General features: G+C 37.4%; 1 protein-coding gene across 1 annotated transcript in view; it reads left to right on the top strand.

Moving 5' to 3' along the window:
* The window catches only part of mtnr1bb (melatonin receptor 1Bb), a 41,467-nt gene extending 30,457 nt beyond the window's left edge, over positions 1-11,010 (top strand). The window contains exons 2-4 of the mRNA XM_059352002.1: positions 1,977-2,095; positions 2,199-2,543; positions 4,251-11,010. Of these exons, the coding sequence (XP_059207985.1) occupies positions 1,977-2,095; positions 2,199-2,543; positions 4,251-4,673 (887 nt within the window). The 3' untranslated portion in view covers positions 4,674-11,010. The remainder of the gene's footprint in view (positions 1-1,976; positions 2,096-2,198; positions 2,544-4,250) is intronic.
* Positions 11,011-12,336: the final 1,326 nt, after the last annotated feature.

Below are 12,336 nucleotides of genomic sequence, written 5' to 3'. Positions count from 1 at the left end.
CAAGTGACGTAAACTGGATTTTGTGAACCACAGACCACAGTTTGGATTAGGCTTGGGGGATCAGCAAGATTAAAAAGGACCCGCATGCCCCAGTGTCACCGAAGCTCAAGTGCTGTGTCCACATGCTTGTCCCTCTACTCAGTCAAAACACAGCGATTCTGCCGTTCCTGATAAAAGTTAGTCAGGGGTGAGGCGACCGGCTGTGGCTGTGGCTAAAAAAAACCTTTTGTATGTAATCTCAGCCCTCTCTGCCAACAATCTCGCCTAGCTGGACACGCTGAGATAGCCTCCTTGTACATTTTACATTTTGGAATAAATGAATCAAGGAATGTGCTGCAATTTTGGTATCCATATTGAAAGATTTTGAAAAAGGTGCATGAAGTCTGCTACAAACATGGATTTTTACTGCTCACCAGGCCAGACAGGCACAGACCCAGGTACATAAAGTGTTAGGGGTCCCCCTGGCCTTCTTTTACAACCTGACCATAAAAATGTCTTCAAACATTGGAAAAAAAATACACGGAATTGCAGCTGCAAATAGACACAAAGAGACTCACAACTATGAAAAAGGGGCAAAATAACCACAAAAAGACACAAAGCAGCTACAAAGAGACTGGAAATTACTACAAAAATGGGAGAAAACAACCTCATAAAATAACCACATAAAACCATCTTGTCTTGCTGCTATGTAGAAGTCTATGTATGTCTGTTATAATCTGGCCATGGCTACAAAAGGTGTACAGCTAAAAAATAAACCCAATAGGAGGGAAGCTCTGACAATTTAAAAGCATGTAAATCATCATATAAATGCAGTTATTTTATATGCAACACATGTGAGCACTTCACAAATATAAAAGCATCAAAAGAGCGACTCCTTAAACCTTCTATCGAAATGAGCCAACGGTGTTGAATGTACTTATCCTGATTATCTGAGCAGACAAATCCATTGTGCTGGGATGAGAAGATGAGAGGCCAACCCATCAGAGCTACATTTGAGGGTGAATCCAGTGTTAAACAGAAGGAGTATGGTGTGTCCTGCATAATAAAGCATGTGACTCATCTTAACATCAGAGAGCAAGTTACTTAAAAATGTATATATATATAAATAACCCTTTAATGTTCTGCTCGACTGTTTGGTACACCACATTTTGAGTCTCTATATCTTTTTTTTTTAAACAATGACCTTAACTCAACCTGATTTAATTATCGATGTTGCTGTGGCTTTCAACAGTGTGCTTTTTTAGCTGCCTCCTTAAAACAAGTTAATACCAAAAAGGTCACTACAGTCAAGAGAACTTTGTGTTGCAACTTTCAATGAGGGGCAAATTTCTTTTAAGCATATTATGATTTCAGAGATCTTACAGAACAAAATTATTGGTAACACTTTTCAATAACCATCATTAATAAATGGTAAACAGATAGTTTATTATTGTTTAATCATCATTTATAAACTGTATATAGGCCATTTAGAATGGTAAATACGTAATGTATTAATGTTTAACTAACTAAACCATTTATAAATGGCAAATAGATGTAGGTTTATAGTTACTTTACCATTAACAAACAATTAAATTGTCATTAATAGTTTATTAATAGTTTTAGTTGCACTCATTATAACATTTTAACGCCATATTAAATATGTTAATGATTTTAAAATGATTCATATACCTTTAAGAAATTGGTTGAAAACATTTAAAGATTAAATATGTATAGCACTTTGTAAATGCTTAATAATTGGTTTATAAACCATCTATAAATAGTACTTAGTTGGTTATTGTAAAGTGTAACTAAATTATTTAACTTGATGTGGCAGCAAAAAGTCTAAAGAATAATTTTCTAAAAACATCCAAAATGTTAATTAAAAAAAAAGAATCTGTGGGTTTTGTAAAAAATATAAAAAAAGAGTTTTTATTGTTGCCCCAAAGAAAGAAAGATAAAGAAGGTTTATGAGTCTGTCTGTCTTTGTCTTCCTCTAGGTAATGTTTTTGTGGTGAGTTTGGCCTTTGCAGACCTTGTGGTAGCCTTCTACCCTTACCCGTTGGTTCTCTACGCTCTGTTCCATGACGGATGGGCGCTGGGAAACACACAATGCATGGTAAGACTGCACAGGTCACAGCATGTTTCCCTTCACCACCAAACAACAGCAATAAAGCCACAAAGACTTGACTTTCTTTTTTTTTTACTTTCTTTCTTTGCAGGTCAGTGGTTTTCTCATGGGGCTGAGTGTCATTGGTTCCATTTTCAACATCACTGGGATCGCAGTGAACAGATACTGCTACATCTGTCACTCCTTCTCCTACAGTCGGCTGTACAGCTATCGCAACACTCTGCTGTTTGTTGCCTTGATTTGGGTGCTCACAGTAGTGGCCATTATCCCCAATTTTTTCGTTGGCTCCCTGCGCTACGACCCGCGGGTCTATTCCTGCACCTTCGCCCAGAATGTCAGCAGTTCCTACACGGTGGCGGTGGTCGTGGTTCATTTCTTGGTTCCCATCGCAGTGGTTACCTTCTGTTATCTACGCATCTGGGTGCTTGTGATTCAGGTCAGTCTCCTCCTTTCCACGCAGTTATTTACGTCATAAGAGGCACACAAGAGGTATTCATTTTTGAATAGCGTAAAAAGAGCGATCAAATACATCTGTAAACATGCCATCAGCTGGAAATAACACCCCTTGGGCCAAACAATAATTAGATCCATCAGCTTTCCACGGCTCATTGAAATTGCACCTGTAACGTAGAAAAAATGGTCAGTACAAGTTTTGAAATGTTGACCTTTAATCATTGACCCTCTGCTGAGTCACTGTGTAATTTTCCAAATGCCATATTACACTCACAAAATCATTTTTGCAATGTAACATTTGAGCATTTTGATCTCTAATTTTCAGTAAATGTAGATTTAAAACAAATTCTGAACACAGCAACGATTTGGCAAAGTGTCTGCCTGTGATTTCTGCCAGGATATCATGCTTGACAGGCAGATAGATAGACGAGATTGCATGTGTGGATATTTGCATAGGTTTTCTCTTTTTTTTGTGTGGGTCTGATGTGTGTGACATAGAGAGGCAGAGAGATGCTCAAAATTTGGAGACAGAGTAGCAATTTAGGGAGCCAGCATATGATTGAGGGCTGCATAGAAATATTGCAGTCACGAGTTGTCCATCCAAATTGCTAACTTTACTTAAGAGCATTAACATTGATGCATTGATGGCAGAGTTGCCATGCAACCAGAAGCTTTATACAAGTAGTGATTCCTAACTTGACAGATATGCTTGTTAGGGGGTGCAGACTGATGCTGCAGCTGCGTTGTGTACTAGGGGAGACAAGACATTTCAGGTGAATAGGGTAATTTTTTAGATATCACCATGAAACTTCTGCAGTTTGTTATTTACAGTAAGACAATATTTTCTGGATTTCAAGTTTTCTGAAATGTTATGTTTAGATATGCAAATGATCTGTGCACTCATCAAATATGCGTTAATTTGCATATATTCCCAGGACATAAATGTGAACATTGGATAAAGCAAAAGTTATTAATTTATTTTGTTGATATATTCATCAATTGATCCTGTTTTTTAAAGAAGAAAATTGGGTTATCAACTTTTATCATTTTATAAATCAGAAAATAGTGTCAAAAGCCATAAAAAAAATACATTTTCATCATGTTTTTCGGAACGAAATTCTATTCGATAGAACGAAGTTCTATAAATCATATATAGACAAACCCCTCTGTGAAAATCTTCAGTATGTAGTCAGGAACAAAACTGGTGAGTTTGGTGTCTAAGTGGAGCTGAAGTTGAGATCTATGAGAAAAAAAACTCATTTTGGGAAAACTGCCATTAAATATTTCATAAATTCATAATGGAAATGACTATTTGAAGACAAAATATTGAATCTAATTCATAGCAACAACAATATAGTAAATGTAAAACAAACAATATTGTGCAGGAGAGTGGGAGCTTTCTAACAAAGGTTTAGACTACGCTTGTGGTGCTACACGCTGCAATAGAACGCCAACATTTAGTGAATTTAGGAAAAATCTACAAAATATAGTAATATACACCTAAATGTTTGTTTTGGATGGGTTTTTTTCCCACTATTCTGAAAGAAGGCATGTTTTGGGAGAAAATAGCCCAAATCTGATATTTTTGCCTGTAGTGGTCTCTATTTAAAGTATTATAATGCATGTATTTTTTATGTGTTTTGCCAGCAGGCTGCTCATATCTCACCTAATCTTATCTGTTTTCTTCCAGGTGCGGCGTAAAGTAAAGACAGAAGAGAGCCCTCGCCTCAAACCAAGTGACTTGCGGAATTTCATCACCATGTTTGTGGTCTTTGTGCTGTTTGCCATCTGCTGGGCTCCCCTTAACCTAATTGGCTTGGCGGTGGCCATAGATCCGACCCGCGTGGCTCCCCGTATCCCCGAGTGGCTTTTTGTGGTCAGCTACTTCATGGCGTACTTCAATAGCTGTCTAAATGCCATCATCTATGGCTTACTCAACAGGAATTTCAGGAACGAGTACAAACGCATCGTCACCTCTGTCTGGGTGACTCGGCTCTTTGTGACAGAGACTTCGCGAGCCGCCACGGACGGCAGGAGCATAAAGAGCAAGCAATCGCCGCCGCCGCCACTCAACAACAACGAGTCGGTCAGAGATCGTACAAACAAGGAATGAAACCTCAAATCATGAGCCTGTTCAATGGTAATTCCTGTATTTATGTGACACCCAGTCGGTTGTGCAGCTAAAGAGTTATCAATGCATGAAACTGGAATACATGGCTTGGTTTTCACCACAGGGCGCAGGTGACCATGTTTACATCTGTTTTTGAATCATTTTTAAAGTTATGAAGAATTATATAATCAATAGAAGTTCTGTTTTTGAATCATTTTTAAGGTTATGAAGAATTATATAATCAATAGAAGTTCTTGAAATGTTTTCATTTAGGGGGATTCATTCAAAAACTTTGCTAAAATGATAAATAAGACTGATTCTCAACCACCAAGCACTAACAGAGCAAACAGATATTGCTTCGTCCTGGGACAACAGAGCCATGTACTGCAGTTTCATTTTGCTCTAAAAACAATCTGAATGGTACATTAATTTTTATGTCATAAAAATGTAAAATCCTTTAATGGTTGCTGCTTCAGATTCTTAGACATATTTCACACAATGGGGTAACCACTGGTAAACATAGTCTCTTTAGTAACTTCAGAAGCCTCAAATAATACAACTCGCCTCACCTGAATGCTAGAATGGAAGAAGAAGCGATAATGTCAGTCTGTCTATAATGTATAAGATCAGTCTGATGGGTTTGATGTGTTGACAGTAGCATATACTTCATGCTGCCTGGCCTGACCCTCTTGCACTTCAAATAAAACTTAGTAATGAACATTATACATTAATTCAGGAAAAAAAACACAGAGCAAGTCATGCGCAAAACTAGCACCACACCATGTAAGATGTGCCAAGGAAAGGTGGAGTTGGGGATTCTAATCTGATACACTTTTTCCTCAAATTCAGCGAATATCTTCTCACGGTCCACTAGCTGTCCATTCTGTTTGTGTGCCGAAAAAAGATCCTGTGTTCATGCAACAAAGGACAGAGGAAAGGCGTGGATATATAAAAAGGACAGCATCGAGAGCAAGATGGATGGTAAATCGGACAGGGAAAGGGTGTCAAATATCTCTCAAATATCAATCTCCAGAATCGCTGATTCCACCTTTAACATGGCTGTTCTAGTTTTTGAAAATGGTGCATGTGATGTAGCAGGTGGAGGACACCTACATATCTATTGCTGCTGTATTCACCGTTCTGCATATCAGCTTACTACTACTAATACTTCTCAGCTGCTGCTTTATCGTAATACTCATTTATAGGATAGGTCACTGTAGGCTGCATGGAACGCCTGCCTTGATTTTACCTTTTGAATAAACAATGTTTTCCTAAAATGAGCAACAACAATGTGATAGAAAACAACCAGCCGATCTTACGCCCACCAGAGATTCTTCTTATTCTTTTTTTTCTTACAAAAATATTCCATTCATTTTCGAATGAATAATGTTGACTCATAGTTTTCTATTTTTCTGCGATAGGATTGCCTCATGGGTTTTTATACAGAGCACAAAAGCTATTTAAATATACAGCGTACTGTAAAACTCTTTGCAGCTGTTTCATCAAAACACATACATTTAGCATTATAGATTGTAGATTTACACTCTCACACGCACAATATAATATAAAACATAATAAAAAAAAACCAATGAAGGTCTCCTTACTAAAATGTTGTTCATAACAAATCGCCTTTATTTGCAAGTATACAGACAATGTGCTTCTTTTTTCTACTACAGTTGATTATCTTGGACACACCTGTTGACCTACAGGTGTGCAAGAGTTTTAGTACAATATATAGAAATATTTAAACAGTAACCGAAAAAGATAAAATGGAGGTTAATTCACTGCAAATATACAATGGAGGGCACAATTTAATTGCATGTTAGTACAATTTTGAGGTATGTTTTGAGGCTGATCCTGTTGCATTTTTAACTAAGTACTTCTTTCACTATTAAACCCACAGTGCAGGAAAGACTTTAAACTGCAAGAGCACAACCTCATACCAAATTGCAATGCAATGTTTTTTGTTTTTTTTAAGTGCAACTGCAAAGATGAGACTTTATGCACACTAATGCTATGCTATGCAATTTAAAAACACACAATCCAACATGTAAAAATCACATTCAGTAAACCGAGATAGTTCCTCGCCTTTATTTCTTACCGGTTCACTGTCAAACGATGCTGCTGTCCAGGCCACACAGCAGGGCAACAAAAGAAATAAGATACACAGCAAGTTCAGGATGTTCTCCTGCCTTCTCCGCTAGAAAGCCTCAAGCCTCTGGAAAAATGAGGCGGATAAAGACATTTACTGAATGTGCAGCAAGCAATATAGAACGGGCACAGTTTCCTCTGCCTCCTACATCATGTGCAGGATGTGGTAGTTTTATGCAGTGGCAATTCTTTTTCGGCATTCTGAACTACTTATGCAAAATTTTAGCTTTTCATTTCATAGGTCATGTATCTTTGTAGTTCATTTATTTTCTATTTAAAAAAAAAAAAAAAGAAAATCACCAGAGACACATTTTGATGCTTTCACTGTGGAAAAACAAACTAAAACAAGTGTTTGGGGGTTGTACTGTCACTTGGTTGTATTTACTCAGACAGGCGAGTGACGCTTTTGCCTCTCGATTGAACAGTGTGTGGAAAGATGTAGATTGTTGAGAAGGTACAGCTCATATCTGTATTCCCATCTCAGGGTGCCTATTGAACATTTTGTCGTGCTACACAGTTGTTGGAAACATCTGCAGTTAATTAGCTGCCATATAAGGGAGTCTGAAGACATTTCAAAGGGGGATTTTGTAAATTACTGTGGTAAGTGTGGTTTTTAACTGTGGTATATTGTTATTGGAGATGTATTTGAAATGTGTTTTTTATATATCAGAAGCTTAATTACAATTAACAGTTTAGCCACTCAATTAACAGTTTATTACCAGATAATTCTAAACCTCTCTTTTCAATTACTCTGTTATACTTGCAAAGTGCATCTAAAACAACCTCTTGCTTAATTGGCATGTACATTGCATCACTACAAATACATTTGTTTTTCAGTGTCGAGGGATGGAATCAACTTCTAATTGCATAAATCAAAAATACAAGAATGGCAAGTTGCTCATTATAATTTCCCTGGTTTGGTATATTTACACATTTAAATTCATTGCACATTTGTGTGTTCTTATACAGGGTAAAAATGTGCAAAGCCATAGATCAAGAATGCTAACAGATGCAAAGCTCAAAGTCGTACTATAAATATTCATGGGCCAGGACAGATGCGAGAGCTTTGCAAGCAGAGGAGGAGTATATGGAAGCAAACAATGACATTTGTGGTGCAGAGAAGGGTAGAAAACAGGGGCATAGAAAGTTTTTGTTGAAGAATAAATACAGGGAGTGACTCTGCGGTCCTGACAACGAGGTGAGAAGGTCACTGCACCACTGGGGAAGCAGGGGTGGTGTCCAAGTCACTGCAGGGGAGGGATGGGTGGGACAGAAACAAAAAGTAAATAAAAAGGTGTTTTTCTAGTGAAACCGAATGCTCAAACATCTGGAGAGTGTTTTAGATGCACTGGGAGGAAAGCAAAGACTTTTAAACAATTTAAACCAAAGAAATGGGCAAAGCTGAAGGGTGTAGATACACTTTGTTGAGATATTGCTGGGGGAAATCTTTAAAACACCTTTGGTCCTTTAATGTCTTTTTTTTTCCATTCAAAGTACTGCCTTACAGTTAATACAATAGTGTCAAATTTTAAATATTATGGCAAGTGTCATATTTTCTATACAAAAAAAACAGACCTATTCAGCAAACCTCCATACTGCTTCTCTTTATGTATTCAGGACGGTCGTCTATAGACAGTTTTCTGTTCAGCATTGTGCAGAAGTTCACATGCAGGCCTCAGGCAGAAGACTCAATTGTTGAAACAGAGGAACAAATATTATCTTTTTCTCCTTTGTGTTTTTTTTTCTTCTATATACCCTACAGGAACATTATGTAACTATGTTCATTTATGTTCCCTATGCTCACTGTCGACCAAATGTGACACCTTGCTCGCCAGCTTAAAGGATACATTCACACGACATGTTTGAACAGCACAACCTCACAGCTTTATTTTTTAAAAACTCCTGCAATTTCTCACTGGGCATTAACGCATAATAATAAGATAATTATTTAGTCCTCCAAATCCTATGATGAAGCCGGTTTTCCAAATTGTAAAGCTGGCAGTAAAAAATGTTTTTCTAAAGGAATAAAGCAGGGTAAACAAAACATGCTGTTTAGTTTTATTAACATGAATTTAAATAAAATAATTAATTTGAAAGACAAAGTTTATTCAACTTTAAAGAAAGTTTTCTGGACAGTTTTTTTATTATCTAGCACAGAAATACACACCTAACAGTCAGGTGCACTTCCTATTTTCAAGAGGGATTTATATATAGAGCCTAGTGTTTTATTGTTTTACTGTAGTGTGTTTACACCAGGTTTAAAGGGCCGTGGGGATGTCCGCCTTCTCTTGACTATAATGGAGATATATGTAAAATGGATATACATGTTTTTTGTTGTTGTTGTTGTTGTTGTTGTTGTTTTTGAGCACCACAGTTCAATTTAGTTCCATTATATTTGAGAGAAAGCAGAGATCTCTACGGCAAATACATCCAGCACTCTGTAACTCACACCAAAACAGTCTAGATTGATAAATAGCACTACAGGTAAAAACAAAAATATGTATTTTTGATTTTCAGACTTTTAAATTAACCCCCTTACAACAGAATCCACCCATGTATATAGGACTGGATAAACATTTTGAGTTCTGTGACAAAAAAAAGCAAACTTGTGTTTTTGTATGGATTGAATAAAGCAGCATATATAACTATGGTGTAAATACAATTCAGCCTTCAAAGCAAACACACAAGGAAGTAAGCAGTGAAGGTCATCACAATATTTTCCATTGGGAGATGAAAGCTAAGGTTTCTATGTGCTACTAATCCTTTTGAGTGCTGTACTCAATGATGCGACACACTCTCAAATTTCTGCATTATGCTGTCGGAGTCCCTCTTGCACCCTCCCAAACATCCGTGCACAATATTCATGCAGGGTTGACATTTTCCTAAAAGAGGCATTCCCTGATACTTCTCTCTTTCTGGCTTTTTGCTTTACCCTGTGATCTTTTGGAGAAAAAGTGAAGTGAGCGAAGCACCAATTTGCATTTGAAAAGGCTTGTACTCGATAGCTGCTACAATCACAGTTGCTTCATTTGACTTATTTTTTTTACAGATGCAGTTTGGAAATTAAAGGCCATAGAACACAAGATATTCCCAAATCATAGAAACTAATTAAGGCTGTTGCTCACCAAGGCTTTGGTAGGATTTGAATTTGCCTTGCAGAAACCTGGCATATGCAGGTAAAAGATAGAAACAAAATATTCTTCTGGAAGTCCGCCAGCTCTGAGCTACATGCCTGCATGGCACAATTCAAACTATCCTTAAGCCTCGCTTGTCCTCTTCCTTTTATCTGGACATACTCAAACAGTAGACCGTTTTTTTTATGTCACTGATGGGTTATGTAAGAGCGTGACAACATCAGCTCACAGCTAAAGGCAGAAAAGGATGCAAGACTGATCAAATTAAGCGCAAGGTACCTTCACTCAAATGAAAACAGAATGACAAGCCTTGGGAACATAATTGAATGCACTTACAGTATACTGTCACAGGAAACACAATGACAAACCACAGAAGTGTAGCTCTGTACTGTATTCCCCTCATGCAGAATTTACAGACAGGAAACCAATCGACGCATTTATACACTGTGACAATGAAATTGTGAAAGAAACAGCCCTTAAAATGTTAGCAAAGCACAAATCCTTTTCACCTGATAAATATTTACACTCAGAGGAAACTTAATTGGCTGCAGCTCATTAGATGAAGGTAGGATCTCTGTTTGCCCGCAGCCTGAATTATTTGAGGCATGTTACACAACAATTCTTGTTCAAGCTGTTTGTTTTTTTTATTTGTTGGTGTAAAGAGGCACCAGATTAAGTAAGACAATAAAATAAATGTCTTTTTCGAACAGGTTGGAAGTTGATTTTCAGGCATTTAACCCGCCGACTACTCGTGTCTTGATAAGTGTCTTCAGTTCCAGAGGCTGTGTGAATGTGCATGCTTGTCTGATGTTATTTATGAGGTGACGCTCACTGATAAGAATTCACTAACAGGTGCAGGCCGTGGCGCTCGGATGACGGTGTGAGTAACCAAAGGGAAATCTGTGGAATGTAATGGAATTTGAAATTTCAACTTTCAGAAGGCTTGGTTGTGACACTGAGTCTCATCAAAATGAACTGTGTGTAAAAAGATATGCATTATGTGTACAGTTCTACTGAAACACGATGTTATGAAAAAATAAAATTGATATATCATGCTTTGTGATATTTTCTCATTAATGCACCAAAAAGACTTCTTTTTGAACAGTGTGCGACCTATTTAATTCCTTAGTAAGTGGTTAAAAGGTTTCTTTAAAAGCTTCAATTCTCTAAAACCAACATTTCACATTGTGACCAGGATGACTTTTTAAGGGTGTTTTGACTGAAAGTTTCCTGTGGATGATGTAGCCACTTAAGGCTCAGAATTAGGTTGAATTGGAGCAAGAGAGCTTTTCCCAGCAAGCGATGCATACTTTGAACTCCCTTATGCCATCAGCCCCTGCTGCACTTGCACTTGCAGATTCTTCTTTTATATGGGTAGCAGAGATGGATAGATAGTTTGAAAGGAAAGCATATTACAGTCTGCTGTTGGTGAAAAGGTGCAGATGTGAATGGAGTAAGTAGTTTGCAGAGTTGAAGGGTAAACGCTGGGTCACATTCGGCATGCTTTCTGCACAAGATCAATTCGAATTTCTTATTTATCCATGAAACTTAAATTGACTTTTGAATTATCAGCTCATGATAATGTTATAGCAGTTTCTTATGTGCTCACAATGCTTTAAATTAACTTATAGACACACAATAAACATATTAATCTACACTGTGTGTGTGTGTGTGTGTGTGTGTGTGTGTGTGTTTGTACTTCCTACATAGTGAGGACCAGAACACGTTTTCAGCTAATGGAGTGAGGACATTTTTGCAAAGTGAGGACATTTCAGCCAGTCCTCACTTCTTTTTAAAGGCTTTTTGAGATTTCAGACTTTGTTTTAAGGGTTAAGGTTACATGATAATGATAATTAACTGAAACTGTATTGTGTGGTTACAAAACTAACTAAAATGATATTGAAAATGTCCTTTACTAAAAATGTTAAAAATGTACTGTGACCTCTTTTAATCTCCCGCCCAACAAATACCCCATTACAAAAAACTAAAACTAAAACTAATAAAAGCTAAACTATTTAAAAAAAAAACTAAACTAAACTAACTAAACTAAACATAGCAAACTCACTCTTTCTTCACTGTTCCAATGAGGGTCCTCACAAAGACAGAAGTACAAGAATGTGTGTGTGTGTGTGTGTGTGTGTGTGTGTGTGTGTGTGTGTGTGTGTGTGTGTGTGTGTGTGACAAGCAAGGACTGCCAAACAGAATAAAGCATTACGCAAAGTAAATGCAGATTAGATTGTTGCAGACGGCAGGACACGGACAAGTGGCTGGAGGTGATCCAGCACCAGAGGCGAGGATTATGATTAAGACAGGGGGATGTGGTCAAGAGAAATTACTGCTTGCTCATGTTGAATAATTGCAGGAGGCGATATCCAGATGGT

This window comes from Centropristis striata, chromosome 15 (genome assembly GCF_030273125.1).
Source record: "Centropristis striata isolate RG_2023a ecotype Rhode Island chromosome 15, C.striata_1.0, whole genome shotgun sequence".
Taxonomy (NCBI): domain Eukaryota; kingdom Metazoa; phylum Chordata; class Actinopteri; order Perciformes; family Serranidae; genus Centropristis; species Centropristis striata.
The sequence above is the reverse complement of the archived record's forward strand: the minus strand, read 5'-3'. Positions and strand labels throughout refer to the sequence as shown.